The sequence below is a fragment of the Nematolebias whitei genome, chromosome 10 (assembly GCF_014905685.2).
Source record: "Nematolebias whitei isolate Nwh7 chromosome 10, NemWhi1, whole genome shotgun sequence".
NCBI lineage: Eukaryota > Metazoa > Chordata > Actinopteri > Cyprinodontiformes > Rivulidae > Nematolebias > Nematolebias whitei.
The window spans coordinates 5,490,771-5,506,763 of NC_056507.1; the positions used below are offsets into that span (position 1 = coordinate 5,490,771).

General features: G+C 40.4%; 1 protein-coding gene across 1 annotated transcript in view; it reads right to left on the minus strand.

The window, feature by feature from the left end:
* Positions 1-9,990, minus strand: part of ckmt1 (creatine kinase, mitochondrial 1) — a 12,980-nt gene extending 2,990 nt beyond the window's left edge. The window contains exons 1-7 of the mRNA XM_037683266.1: positions 9,726-9,990; positions 7,069-7,267; positions 4,149-4,244; positions 2,237-2,458; positions 1,645-1,730; positions 971-1,094; positions 245-379 (exon numbers count right to left, since the gene is read on the minus strand). Coding sequence (XP_037539194.1) covers positions 245-379; positions 971-1,094; positions 1,645-1,730; positions 2,237-2,458; positions 4,149-4,244; positions 7,069-7,267; positions 9,726-9,871 — 1,008 coding nt within the window. The 5' untranslated portion in view covers positions 9,872-9,990. The remainder of the gene's footprint in view (positions 1-244; positions 380-970; positions 1,095-1,644; positions 1,731-2,236; positions 2,459-4,148; positions 4,245-7,068; positions 7,268-9,725) is intronic.
* Positions 9,991-15,993: the final 6,003 nt, after the last annotated feature.

Below are 15,993 nucleotides of genomic sequence, written 5' to 3' on the forward strand. Positions count from 1 at the left end.
GTACCTGACCCTAAACCTAACCATTACCAGTACGTACCTGACCCTAAACTTAACCCCTAACAACACGTGAACCTTATGATGAGCGGCTCTGGTCCTCACAAAGTAACATAAACAAGCACGCACACACGATTCAAAACCGTCTCAGCTGTTTGTCAGATTTGTATTTTCTGCAGAAACTAATAAAAGACCCAGACTGAGATTGTACTTTTCGTTTGTCTAAGTTGTGTTGCAACTTTTCCGTTACCTTGCCCAGTAAGGGCAGTTTAACGTGCACTCCAGCCCTGAGTCCTGTCCCCAGGTTGGAGGGGCAGGTGAGGATGTACCCAAGCCTCTCGTTCCACATGAACTCCCAGCCCCTCTCCTGGATCAGATGCTCCACCTGAGAGGCAGATGATCACACTTCAGAGAAGGAAACACACTTTGATGTTGTTTTAAAGTTAACATAGAAAAAGGTATTCATGTCATGTTTGTGAAAAAATACTCTGGAGGGCGTGAAACACACAACAAAACTCGAAACGCGCGGAGGAGGGACGTTAGTGTTAGTTGTGCAACAGTCCAGATGTTGCTTTGCTCGTCCTTTGCTCTTTTCCTAGTGGGGAACTTGGACAAATAATTTCTGCTCACATGGAGCTGTTTGGACCGTTCGTTCTGCATATCTGTCAAGAAACTTTAATTTTGAAGGAGGAAGCAGCAGAAAGCAGTTTATGGTGTTTGTGCATCAACGTCTTCCTCGTTGGTTTCATTGGCGTCGTGAAGTCATTTAAATCCAGTAACCCGTCAGCCATTTTCACATGATCCACTTTATTTATTACATCTCGTGTCTCCTTCAACTCAGCATCTACTGTTAATATTAGAAGACGCAAACGCATTTAACAAATATCAAACAAAGCAAAAGTAAAAGCTTGAACTCTTTTAGTTTTTTCCTCAACAACTTGAACTTTAAGGATGCATTGAAACAAAACAGTCGTACCTCCTTGAGGCCTCTGCAGAACCTCTCAAAGACTCTCTTCATGTTGCCTCCCTTCTCCATGGAAATAACTCTGGTGTGATCCTCCTCATTGATCCAAATCAAAAAGGTCTTCTCGTTGTTGTGCCTGAGCAAAGGACAGATATTTTGTTAGCAGCTCTGAGGATCGTACATTATTCAGGTTCAGTAAAGAAAACGAGCGCAGAGAAAAGCTGATTCTGATGCGTCGATGTTCCTGCCAGACTTGTTCTTTGGTTTGTCAGCGCTTGCTCCTCATGCAACGCTCTCACGAACACTAAAAACTTTATTGAACATAGTTTATTGAACGTTATAATAAATTATTTTTTTCTTCGTTCTGCACCCTTTTCATTCGTTTTTTTGTTGTTGTTGATGCATTTGTTTTATTTAGTTTCTTTTAAATGAATGAATAAACAAATAAATTTTAATCTTTTCTGTGTAAATCTTAGAACCAAAGTTTGTCAGCGAACGCATAAAAAGTACAAATGTTACTAAAATTTATCAGAACGTTTACCCACCAAGCCATCCATCCATAAAATTACCATGGAAAGACCGTGTACTAAAAATTCCTCGGGGGTGGGGGGGGGGTTCTGATATTAAATAAACAACGCTGCAAATGAGGTTTATGTATTGGGCTGAAAATCTTCATGTCTGCTTACCAAATACCACGAGCATCTGGCCAGTCACGAGCCATGCCTGCACATGTCAGGAGGGGAGACACGGGCTTGTCGAACAAGAAGTGGTCCTAACGAATACACAAGAAATGACGTTTTACACACGGCACGAACCAGACGTATGGATGGAATCTGTTAGGTGGATTAAGACCTGGCAGCAAAGTAAAAATGTGCAGTAATTCATAGATAAACTCATCTGCTACTTCCAAGTACTTCATGTCTAAAATTACAAGATGCAAGCGAGGGGCAAATTTCAGGAATTTTTCATTTTGGTTGAGATTTTTTCAAGCAGAGGTCAAAGGCCTCGTTCCTTCATTTGGTCCCTGCTGCGTCTGCAGTTTGTCCTCACATCCAAGTCAGTCTTCAATTGATTTTTACCAAAACAACACTGCTCAAAGTTTTCCAAGTAAGTGCAATAACTGCATGAAAAACGTGAGAAAATTCAAAACGGCACCTGACAAATTATTTAATTTTAAAACATACCAATAAAATGGTTGTGAATTAGAGAGCAGTGAAATTGCTGATTTCTCTTGCGTTGTCGTTATTGGATCTACAGCAGCGTGTGTGCAACTCTCACGTCAATGAGCTGTTGCTGCTCCTTCTCCGTCATTTGGGTGAGACTGTAGTATCTCCCGGTCAGGTCGCCTTTCAGGCCAGCGAGGGCATCCACCACCACTCTTTCCACTTCCCTGCGCTCTGCCCGGGTGCAGGCAGGGGGTAAGCTCAGCCCCCGGATACTACGGCCCGTCCTCACCCTGGACGACAGCACGTAACGTTCATCGAAATGTCCCGACTGAATCTGAAACGAAAAAAAAAAAAAAACGGTAGACCAGTGCACCGCGTGTGAAATTACCTGGCAGTGGAGAAAACCGCACCCATAAATGACATCACATGTACGGGATCATATTTTTGTCTTAAGACTTGCATTAATGTATTTTTTACACTCATCTTTCAATCAAAAATCTGCCCTACAACTCAAAAAGATTGGTGCTTCCTTGAAATATTTTCAGTTTTACTTAAAATGTCTTTAAAGTTTCCACTAGGATTAAAGCAGCGGCCAGATTCTGCTTCTAAATAACCTTAATTAACCGACCATCACCACGTGTGAGCACCTTCACGAGGAGAAGCAGTTTGCAGGTCTGGTGCATTAAGGTGTGTCAGAGAAGCAACTGTTGCTGCTCATCCATCTGGGAAGATTTATAAAAAGATTTCTAAACATCGTCCTACAGAGACAACGATTGGAACACAAGTGGAAAACATCCAAGACAGTTTCCAGGAGTGTTTGCGTCGGCAAGTTCACGTTGAGGTCAAATGATAAACTAGTGAAAGAAATAAACAGAAGAGGCTGCACAGGACTCTGTTAGCACGAGAAATGTTCAGGTTTACGTTCAAGTTCCATTCAGATCGGTGTCGTGAACGGACACGGAACGAACAAGTTTGGTGGGTTTTTTTTGGTGCGTCGTCATGAAAAGTCACCGCTCCGATGACACCCTGGTGAGAAATTACGGTTATACGACATCAGAAACGACACTTTTTAAACAAGGGGCATTAAATGAAGATGACTGGCCCTACTGCAGACGCATCTCGAGCAAACCAAACAACATACAGGCAGAAAAAATAAAAATAAAACAACAAAACTACAAAAAGATTGTTAAATTCAAAACATAAACGTATGGTCTCATTTAATCTGTGATGGAGGTGGAGGAGGGATGATTTAAGCTCGTTTTGCAAGCTGAAGACCAGGAAGCTTTGAGTCCAACATGAACTCCTGTTTATCAAAGGATCTTGGAGCCGAACGTGACGACATCTGTCCAAAAGTTAAAGCTTGAGAGAAACTGGGTCGTGCAACAGGATAATGATCCCACAACAGCAAATCCACACGAGAATGGCTGAACAAGAAACAAATCTCCAGTGTGATAATTTTGCTTTATTTTATTTAAAAATGACTCCCATCAAAAATGCCACCAATTTAAGAAAATAAGAAGTAGAACGGTAAAATAAAATTCTCCGTGCCTTTTTGAATCCCATTTAGTCGACCGTTATCTGGCTTCAGTCCTCGCTGCTTTAGAGTTTAAAAAAATCAAAATGTATATTCTGTCTAATAAAGTCATAGCATAGCACCACAAAGATCGACGGAAGGAAATAAACGCACGCCGACTGCCTCCAACGAACCAACAAAATCAAGTAATAAAAGTAAACGACACAATATAACTGCAAGCACAGACAAACAAATGCGCTGTAATTTACTTATCTTTGTTCTTATAATTAATACTTAAGAGTATTTTTTGTTCATTCTTACAAGGACATTATTTCATGTACTGGCAGTTCCACCAAAGCGTTCCAGACGTCATTTCCAGAAGCCGTTTCTTTGGTTTACAGTAATATCTTGTAAGACTACAGTAGAAAAATTAAAATGAGCTGAAGAAATTCTCCCCACACCTCAGAATTAAATGGTACAAAAACATGTGGCGATGTAAAACTTGTCGTACCTTGCTGGCGTCCAGGTCAGTGGGATGTTTCATTGTGAGAGGGTCGTAGCCGTTATGCCTCTCTTTGATGACGGGATCCAGCAGGTCTGCAAATACCTACAAACATAAAGCGTGATGGAAGTTTAGAAAAAATAATAATTATGTGCGTTTGTTAAATATTAAACAGTGGTCATAGACTGCCTCGCCCAGTGATCCGTTCAGTTTGATTTATATTCAATACTTTTTAAGTTAGGCTTTAAAGTGAAATAACATCAATGGTTTCTTTATATTTAGATCTTATTTAGTGCAGACTGGCAGCACTAATTAAAGCTTCATTTGGACGTGATTCACTTCTAAAATAATGACGTTGTCGAGACATCCAGACAAAGTAGGCCAGAGCAGTAAGAAGGAAAAAGTGGCACAAACGGTTTGTTGTACACACATTTATAGCTTATTGTGATCCGTCTGTGATAGTTTTTCCATTTTTTTTTATCTGGTTCAATTTCAGTTTTGGGGCAGCACGGTGGCGCAACTGGTAGAGCTGCTGCCTCTCAGTGAGCAGGTCCTTGGTTCAAACCCCGGTCCAGGGGCCTTCCTGGGTGGAGTTTGCATGTTCTCTCCGTGCATGCGTGGGTTTTCTCCGGGTACTCCGGTTTCCTCCCACAGTCCAAAAACATGCATGTTAGGCTGATTGGTAACTCTAAATTGTCCCTAGGTGTGAGTGAGAGAGTGAATGGTTGTTTGTCTCGTTTGTCTCTATGTGTCCCTGTGATGGACTTGCGACCCGTCCAGGGTGTACCCCGCCCCTCGCACAGTGATTGCTGGACATGGGCACCAGCGACCCCCGTGACCCAAAATGGAATAAACGGGTAAAGAAAATGGATGGATGGATGGAATTTCAGTTTTGCTCCACTGTAATTTTGGCTTCTTTTTTTTTTATTTAAATTGATTCATTTTCTTTCAGCCGCTCCCTTCTTCAGGGGTTGCAACAGCTAGATGCCCTTCTTGCGCAACCACAGCGCACATGTGTGGAGCAGATATCAGGTGCCCGGGGAGCAGATTGTGGGGGTTAAAGGCCTTGCTCAAGGGTTCAGAGTTGGGTAGATGAGAGTGGAGGCAGGTGTGGGTGTTTCAGTTTTCCCGCTCACATTTTCATGCGACTATTAGGGAATGTGAACCGGTGACCTCTCAATTACAAGCTCGCTTTATCCAACTCCTACGCCACCACTCCGCTAAAAATTGTTTAAAAACAATTTAATTAATCAATTAAAAATTAAATTAACACTTGAAAAATGTTTGTTTTTGAAAACTTTCTGATTTTAACGCTCTTCGGCAATAAAGAAGTTTACAACGGACTGTTTTTGTGTAAGTGCGGTTACAGTGATTATAGCGCGACTGTTGGCCTGTGGTTGAATCTTTGCCTCAAAGCCTTCGAGGCTTCTGTGAAAACGAACGGTTGAAATGTTGCGTACAGTGCAGTATGGAAAAGGAATGTGTACGTGTGTATAAAGGAGACACATCCCAACTTGAAGTCTGCTACAACTCTCACAGTGAACTCTTTACTCTGAACTAGATGGAACAAAAGATTTTAATTTACACATCATACGTGTAAAGAGAAAATATTCTGTAGTGTGAAGCAAACCGTAATGTTTATTGCATTTCTGTACTAAAACGTTGAGTACTGTAAACGGCACAAAGGTCACGCAGTTACGTCAAAAGTCTTGTTTGCCAACTGTAAATTCGGCTTTTACAAAGGAAGAACAGAAACGTTAAAAACACAAGTAGGTCCACTGCAGAGTACATTACTGCCTTTTCCACATGCACGTGAACGTGTAACAGCTTGTCGTGACTGATTTTACTTAAGCCAACTAGACAAAGTTAAGACTACAATGAGACCGAGCCACTCGCTCCAAGCCTCAGCTTAAATAGGGATCTCCATGTTTGTGGCTTTATCGTGGAACTGCTGTTTAAATGGTGCTAAATCCTTGAATTGAAGGTCTGGTGTGATAGATGAGACGGTGACTGCATCCATCTTTTATTAGCAACGTAAAAGTACTCAACAGGTTTGAGCATGTTTTTATTGAATATCTTAAATAATACAATAGTAAATGGACTGCACTTACATGGCACCTTTTTATCTTGTTAAAAATACTCGGAGCGCTTTACAACATAATCTATGTCCTCATTTAGTCATTCATACAGCACTTTACTAGATCTTTACAGAGATTAATCAGTGCTTAATCACATTCATGCACCGATGGGACACACAGAGGCAACGAGGGGTTCAGTGTCAGCATGTGACTGCTGGTGGAATCAAACCCCCAACTCTTCCATTGGAGGACGACTGCTCTAACCACAGCCGCCCCATTAAGAGTAGAAATTAATATTGTTTTCATACTCTACTTCCCTTAAACTTTATCTGACCTGGAAAATACTAAAACCTAATTCTATAATAATCCTTTCTTTCTGAGATGGTGCGAGAACGCTGTTGTGGTTTGAGCGTTCTAACGCTCCATTTGCCATTTTCAAACCAACAAATCAGAAACTTAGCATGCCGCGTCTCAGCAGCACTCTTGTGAATATTTCTTACTAAAGTAAAATCTCGATGCAAGACTCAAGACACATCCAAACCTTTTACGACATGTGACTTTTAATTGCGCAGGCGTGTTGGGGTTAAATTTTATGAAAACACAAAAACAAAATAGACCAGGTCAACATAACAGAATGTGTTGAAACTTAAAGTGGACCACATGCTTTTTGGTTTCTCTTTTCGCCCCAAATAAGCATAAAACCTAATAAATAAATAAAAACGTTGGCTTGTCAAACTTTAGTGGGAACTCAACATGAAGATCAGTAATCAGAGCAGAAAAGGTTCGATTCTGTCGGAGTAAACCTCAGCTGTGGGAGTTCTAATACTTGAAAAGAGGTAATGATGCCTGACCTCATAGGACTCCTCATCTCCTGCCACCATGCCAACAGTCTTGATGAAGGGGTGCCCGGGGTTGTCCACGCCCGTCTGGATGGCCTGGTCCAACGTGTACCCGTTGGGAGTGACCTTATCGCACAGCTTGGAGTAAATGGCAGGCGTCAGGTTACTGGCCATGCAGTTGTTGTGTTTGCGCAGGTCAGGGTACTCCGCACTGCACACAGACAAACGGCACATAAATGGATCTGCATTGATTTTTGAGAAAGTTATTATTTATTCTAGAAGTGTTGGCAGGAAATAACGCTAGTGGTGCGCTCCCACAGAACAGAACGAGCGACTCGTAACAGATATTTAAGCCTGTGGCCTTCGAGCACACCACACCCTGTAGCAAACAAATCCATTTACTGTGGAGGCAGTAACACGAGGCATAATAAGCAGCCCAGATTAACTACCGAGTTTATTCTGAGATTAAATCTACACAAGACACAAAGAGCAAGCTACCTCAAGCTCGATACAGAATTGTGCTTATTTTACTGCAGTAAAATAACTAAAACTACTTAATGAAAAGGAGTAAACAGTCTTTAAAAAACATTTGGAGCTCCAGGGTAGAAAAATAGTAGCAAAACATGCATTTGTTCAAAATACAATATCCTGAGGCACAAAATGAAACTATGTTATTTGGCCTGATGGTTCTATAAAGCAGCACATTCAGAGTTTGTCACAAAGACTACGACCTTATATTTCTTTTCTTTGGCAACTTAACACAAGAATGGCTTTACAAAATAAAAGTATTCCCTATGTTTTCAGGATAAATTCACAATGTTTTTTAGCACATTTTGCATCATTTGGTCAACACAATGTGCCTTGAAGGTGCAGGATCTCTGTAACAAAGACACAAAAAAGAATCAAACGCATTTACTTAAGCATGCAAGAGTGACTATGTGCTGAACCAAAGCTGGTAGTATATTCAGCCCCATCATGGAGCAAGTGCAGATGCAGGTTTCTTGGGTTATGTTTGTAGAAATCTGTCACATTTAGGCACTTGGACTTTTGCCCAGTGTAAACAGTAGAATCCATTAAAGCAGGGCGCATCCTGCTGGTGTACAACGATCCGTAAATCATTCAACAGATTCACTTTTAGATTAAAGGTCTGGGTTTCAGCTAGATCACTGGAGAACATCGTGCCTCCTGTGTTGTTTTAAGCAGCTAGCTAAGGGCAGTCAAAGAAAAGTGGATTTTTCTCTTTTGCATGTCTTTGTAATTTTGATTTTGCAACACCGGCTTGTGTTATTTTTTTGCAGGTTGAACAAAAAGTACAAAAAGCCCCAACAGTAACGCAACAAAAACAAATATTTGAGTTAAATGTTTTTGCGGAGCACAGTAAAGATCCTGATCTTGAGCAAATCCTGAAAAAAATCTGTCTGGTCAATAGGCTTAAACGGTCTGCATGTGGACTTACTGGACTGGCTGCTAATCAATGAAACGAGTGTTTCTTGACGACTGAGCCCAGAGTCAGTCTTGATTTGAAAGCTTTAAGACATATTAAGAGCCGACAGAAAATGAAGGGCAACTATTAAAGGCAACACGTTAGGAGTCAGGAAAACTAAAAATGTCCATTAACAACAGATGTGCATTTACGGTTTGCAAACATCTGTGCTGCACAATTAATTTGTCACAATATTAGGCGAAAAATATGGATTCATATTCGTGTCATTTGTTGGACTCGTAAATCTTGAGCACATTGTCCTAAAGAATCAAATACATTACAGCTAAAATGACATTGTTTGTAGGATTTGTCAACTCTAGACTGTTTGCAGTTTCTTTAGTGTGACTAGTATGAGCCTGCAGGGTAGATAATATTTCACTAATCTGCCACAGTAAAGCCGTTTTATGGTGCTATGAAAGTGTGTCATGGAGCACGTACGCATCCCTCCTCAGCCTATCCTGATCTTTTATTCACAGCATGCAGTATTAACGCGTCAGAGTAGATATCCAGGGTATCCTACGTCTACGTCCATGTTTTGTCAAGTAAATTTAGTTGTAATCGTTAAGTTTTGACCAACAAAGATATTTCTTTAGTTACAGTAAGCAGCATTTTTGTGCCACCTGTACAATCTGAGCAAAATAAGAGGGTTTTATATTCTTACAATTGTTAGGTTAGTGCGTTATATATATTTTTTTAATATATAAACGTTTATATGGTGGAAATACTTTAATATGTTACATTGCTACTCCTTCACATCACCACTTACAAAAAAAAAAAATCCTGAATTTATGATTTAGTCACTCTGCACAGCTCTTAATATAATATATTATATTAATATAATATAGGAGGGTTTAGAGCAGGCCTGCACCAGCAGGCTCAGTAATCTCATACCTGCTGATTAGCTAATATTAATATTAATACCAGCGTCGTGAAAACTATATTTTACATAATGTATAAACTTATCGACTGTTCATTAATTAAAAACAGGTTGATTCAAATTACATCCGGGTATTTTTTTACGCTAACAATGCGGTTATTCATGTTACAGTTCGTCTTCCGTTATTAGCTTAAACTCAAACGATTATTGAAGTTATGGGGATAATTTTATATATTTTTGTTTTAATCAATAAAATAAGATGGACGTTAACTGAAGCAGTTGAAGCCGTGTAGCGGAGGAGAACGTTACCTGGCCGGGTACCTCCTGCGCAGAGGCTCCCCGGCGCTGGCGCGCTCCCGGCGGAGCAGAAAGCCCGCCGCCACGGAGCCCCCGACCAGCGACAAGATGCCGACGTTCCGCTTGGAGGAGAGGATTCTGGAGAAGCTGCTGGCCATGTTTATGTGCCGTTGGGCGCGGTGTTAAATGAAGGTTACTTCCACGGTCGAACAGATGGAGGAACGGACGGGAGGATGCTGGGAGTGAAGGTGGTGAAGCGCCTCTGATGGAATTATGAAGGAGGGCAGTTGGAGGAGGAGGCTCGTCAAGATGGACGCCGAGATCAAGGACGCGGGCGGAAGCCCCGCTCACGTTTCAAAATAAAAGCACCAGCTACTTATTTTTTTATTTTTTGTTTTCATAAATAACGAGAGGAGTCTATTTCATTTCATGTGCAAATATGATGCTTATTTGACATATTTGTAAATTAGTACATTTAGGAATATGTATGCACACGATATTCTAATTTGAATATAAGATCAGATTGAGAATGCTAAAGACAACAAAACATTTTTATTATATTATTGGGCAGCACGGTTGATAAAGCTGCTGCCTCTCAGCAAGCAGGTCTCCCTGGCTTAAATCCCAGCTGGGGGCCCCTCTGGGTGGAGTTTGCATGTTCTCTCCGTGCATGCGTGGGTTTTCTCCCACAGACCAAAAACATGCATGTTAGACTGACTGGTGACTAAATTGTCCTTAGGTGAAAGTGAGAGAGTGGATGGTTGTTTGTATCTATGCATCCCTATGATGGACCTATGACTTGTCCAGGGTGTCCCCCGTCTCTCACACAGTGACTGCTGGACATGGCACCAGTGAAAGCAGGTAAAGATATGGACTGTACTTATATAGCATCTTATGAAGACACTCAAAGCGCTTTACGCTACAATCTGTGTCCTCATTTACCCATTCATGCAGCACTCTGCTATATCTTTACAAAGCTAATTGAACAAATCATTCTAAAGAGCCTAACCAGTGCTCATACACCGATGGGACACGCATCATGAGGCAATGAGGGGTTCAGTGTCTTGCTCAGGGACACTTCGGCATGTGACTGCTGGGGGATTCGAGCCTACAACTCTTGCATTGGAGGATGACTGCTCTAACCACTCAGCCACAGCCATCCATATGCTTAAGATAATGGATTGATGAAACAGTTTTATTGTTTTGCAATTTTAGAAAAAAATATACATTTCCTTTTTAGACAAATAAACCTGATTTTTACTGCGTAAGCTTAAAAAATTTCATACATACTCTATAGTGTTGGTTTACAACCCAAAGTGAGCATCTTGAGGTGAAAGAAGATGAGCACTTAAAAGTCCTGATGCATTTTCAATCATCCAGGTAAATAAATCCAAAAAAGTTAAGTGAGGTCATCTGAACAGATTCTTATCAGGTGATGTTTTTGGATAAGCATATAAACTTAAAATAAAAAAATCAGCTAAACATTGAACCTGCATCATCAGATGATACATTTTCTTTAAAATAAAAAGCAAAAAGACACGTTGCATATAATAACCCCATCTTCTAAATGTATATGCATAGTTTAGAATGCAGCCTTTTTGTTTTTTAGCACGCCTTAGACCAGTAAAGCCCAGTCCTGACCCCTGATGGCCTGTATATCCTACATGTTTGAGTTGTTTTCCTGCTCTTCAGCAGTTCCTCAAGTTCTGCAGAAGCTTCATTCATTCAAACCAGGCATGTCAAAGCAGAGAAACATCTAAAACACGCAGGACAGGGGCCCTCGAAGTTCAGGATTAGGCCCCGCTGCCTTAGAGAATGGGGTCTAATTGAAATGTTGTGCAAATATCATCTAAATTTATTCATAAATACTTAAAGAGCCGTCTCTAAAATTTTAGATAAAAATGTGTTTTGGTCTCTAGTTTCAGCTTTCTTATATGAAACAAAAAGGCAACTGGGGCAGGAAGTGATTGAACTTATTGCAGCTAACTTGATGGCGAGGTGCGTGGTGTGAATACTAAAGGACATCCGTGCATGTGGCTGCAGAAATCACATCAGACCACGGCCTTCAAACACAATGCAGTCCTCTTTCTGTACATGTGACAGAGATCAGGACAAAGAAGCATGTTTTTTTTCTTTGTCTGCATTAAGACCAGGTTAATAATTCATCCCATAAAACCTGCAGGAACTTCCTCATTGCGTCAGACCTAATTAAAGGCCCATCACTTTGTTTCCACGTGGTTTAAACTACTGAAGGAAGCACAAAGTCACATTGTTCATGACCTTCCAACAACCTCCAGCTCCGACATATTTCTCAAACTCAAGAAAATGCTCTTAAATGAAAGATGGATCAGTGAACTAATCTCACGAATCGCCAGATTTCAATTAAACTTTCACAAAGTTGTCCTTTATTGTGCATCTAAGTGTGTTTAACACCCAAACCCAGGTTCAGAGTTGACTTTGAGAATCAAAGGTGCCACAATCACTGGCCAACACAAAAAATATTGAAAACCCAACGCACACGGTAGCTGAGTATCATTCCCAAAATGTACTCCGAGCGTGGCATCTCACAGGATCGTGCATATTGTCATTTTCAAAGTTTGAAACCGTCTCTGCCATTTCTAAATGTAAGACGATCTCGGTGAAGAACTGTGGCATGAAAGGTGGTGATGGAAAGGCATTCCTTCACAGAGCACCAAGTCTTTCACTAGAGATATGAACGTGTTTTTTTAATGTTTGTCTTGGGAGTGCTCCTCAGACACAAGGTGTATTAAATCCAAGGTCTGAGCATGTGGTGCGAAGTTCACCCTGTGTTCATCAGGACAGAGTTCACAACAGTAGAAAGTTTAAAGCAAACACTTTTAAAGGTAAATACTGTAATTAAATGACAAAGAAAAAAGTAAAAAATTATTCAATTACATTGTGTTTTCAGGAAATGTTTCCACCTCACTCACCATGTTTTAAGCTTCACAGTAAATAGAACGCGTCGGGCCTTCTACATTTATTTTAATATCAGCATTACTTTAAGAAAGGAGCTCCCTGAAAGCCTTCTGACGCTGAAGTTCAACAATTCATGCCGGGAGTAAAAAAAGATCAAAGAGCGCACAACAGTCACCAAATGACCTGTAAGCATGCTCAGTGGTTTAATTTGACCTGGAGCAAATGAAGGTTTTGTGTCTCTTTATTCAAGAACAAGGTTTTGCAGGTGCTTCATCTGCAAATTAGAAGTCTTGAATACACTCAACCAAAATGCAGACATCAGAAGGGCCAGCATAATCATTTATGCGTTCACATGGAAAACAACCATTAAATAGCATGGTTTGATACTATTGAAGTGGTGGTGCAGAGGTTAGAGAAGGTGGGCCTGTGATCGGAAGGTCGCCGGCTCGACATCAAAATGTGGGTGGGAAAGGTGAAACACCCACACCTGCCTCCACCCTCGTTTGCCCCACTCTGGGCCCTTGAGCAAGGCCCTTAACCCCCACCATCTGCTCGACCGGGCACCCTAGATGGCAGCTCTCTGCTCCACACAGAGGCTGTGGTAGCTCGGTCTGTTGTTGCGTCAGGAAAGACATCCGGCGTAAAAACAATTCCCTGAAGAAGGGAGCAGCCAAAAGAAAAACTATATATATATATATATATATATATATATATATATATATATATATATTCTAAACCTTGGCTTTTACCTTTTTGTTCAATGGAGCCCCTGCAACAAATGCCAAAGTTAAAACTCGACACCAAGTCACCAAGATGAATATTTTTAGATGTGCCAAACGTGAGTGAAGTAGATGAACAGTGATGTACTGCAGTTGTCTATTCTGACAGATGAAATATGAAAAAGATGTGTTGTGTTAGAGAATATAAACACTTATTCATCAAATGGATTTGGCAGGCGTCAGTCATGAATGGTCTGGTCTAAAGGTCATGGGAATGACCCCGGAGGTCAGCTTGTCCTGTATATATGAACAATAACCTTCCTTTTCTGGCCTGATCAAGTATGGGGTTTGTGTATGAGGAAGAGTTGTCACCCTGGAAAAGGATTTATCTGAGAAGCTTTAATCTTTTGTTTTACTCTCCCACAGTGAAGTAAAAAAATGATCAGCTCATTTCATTTTGTAAGGCTTGAAGAAAGCATAGTTTGATTAGAGGTACCTGAACCGAGGGAAGATTTACGGTTTAAGACAGCGTTCGTCCCGGTGAACCACCCTCGTCACTGGTGACTGGCTCAATGGGAAAAACTCAACTTTCACTCAGTGGGAAACAATGGGAAAATGAGAAAAAGAAAAAACTGAAGTCCTCATCGTAAAAGTGAAAAATAAGAACAATAAAATAAAATGTCCTCATCGTAAAAGGGGAAAAATGAGAAAAATTAAAAGTCCTCATCCTAAATGGGAAAATGAGAAAAAAAATTAAGTCATCGTAAAAGTGAAAAATGAGAATAAAATAAAAATAGAAGTCCTATTCATAAAAGGGAAAATGAGAAAAAAATTGAAGTCGTCATTGTAAAAGGGAAAAATGACAAAAATAGAAAAATTAAAAGGGAAAAATTAAAATAAAGTTCTTATCCTAAAAGGAAAAATAGACTAAAATAAAAAATAAAGTCCTCATCCTAAAAGGGAAAATAAAACAAATTGAAGTCCTCATCGTAAAAGGGAAAAAATAAGAAAAATGAAAATAGAAATAGAACTTCTCATCATAAAAGGAAAATTGAGAATAGTAATAAATAAATAAATAAACTCGTCCTAAAAGGGGAAAATGAGAAATCCATTAATCCATTCTCTTTACCTGATTCTTCCCTTTTTGGGTTGCGGGGGTCGCTGGTGCCCATTTCCAGCCATTACTGTACGAGAGGCGGAGAACACCCTGGACAGGTCTCCCAGTCCATCAGAGGGACACAGAGACAAACGAGACAAACAAGCATTCACCCTCTCACTCACACCTAGGGACAATTTAGTTACCAATCAGCCTAACATTTTTTATTTATTTACCCTTTATTTATACAGGTAGTCTCATTGAGTCACAAGAACTCATTTTCAAGAGACCTGTTTTGGTGGGAGCAAATGACGGGGGTTAAGAGCCTTGCTCAAGGGCCCAGAGAGGGGCAAATGAGAGTGGAGGCAGGTGTGGGCGTTGCATCTTTTCCACCCACATTTTGATGTTGACGGTACCGGGAGTTGAACCTGCGCCACCGCTCCCCAACATGCATGGTTTTGGTCTGTGGGCATAATTTAAGAAAATGCCGTTTGAAACGCCATAAAGCAGGAAACTAATGTTTTTTTTCTGGTCATTGAACACCTTAAGACTTAAAAAGCAGCATTCAATGACCAGAACAAAGTGTTTTACACTGTTCAGAAGATGGTCTTAAAACGGGGGGATTTTTGCTGCATTTTTTAAATGCGAGTCTTTATCCAGACACGAGGTAACGACGGCAATTTTTGTCACCGTGGCTCGTCACAGAACGAGCCGCGGTGGTGAAGTGGACAGTCCACTTTCTGAACTTGTTCACTGCAGTAAACAGCCGAGTTGTCTGCATCATTTTCATGCACCTGTGGGCAGAGATAGTAAAAGAAATAATGATCCCACTCCTTTTATTGATCCAGGACGCTGATCATTTTTTTAACTTGGCTAAGGGAGAGAGCGAAAAGACCAAAGTTTCTCAGATAAGACGAGACCTTTTATTCCAGATGAGATAACTCCTCATACACAAGCCTCAAACTAGATCAGGCCAGAAAAGGAAGGTTATTATTCATATATATGCGATAAGCTGACCTCAGGGGTCATGCCCATGACCTTTAGGGTAATTCTTGATTGACACCTGTCAAATCAGAGCTTGACAAAAAGTCTTGTTATCAGTTTAGTGCACCGACCTTTGAAAAGGCAGGTGACTGAACAGCCAGAGTTCGTTCCTGATACTTGCTGGCAGCAGATGAACTCACTGACCTCTCATTCATACAAGCTGGTGAAACAATAAAGTGCAGTTAGCGTTTGGATTCAAATCAGACAATGTATGCGTTTATTTACAAATCATTTGGCAACATGTTTACAAAAAATAGAAATTTCCTTTCACCTAAAACAAATGTACAAAAAGAACAAATCAATAAATAAACAATGCTCATATGATCAAATCCAGGCAACAATAGGATTGTTAAAAAAAAATAAAATTGAGAAAAAAAAATGAAACATTACATCATCATTTTCAAAGGTTTCAGTTTTGAACAGACTACATCAGAAAACACGGGTCAATTAAATCGATTTTAAACATCCTTGGAATGATTTTTAA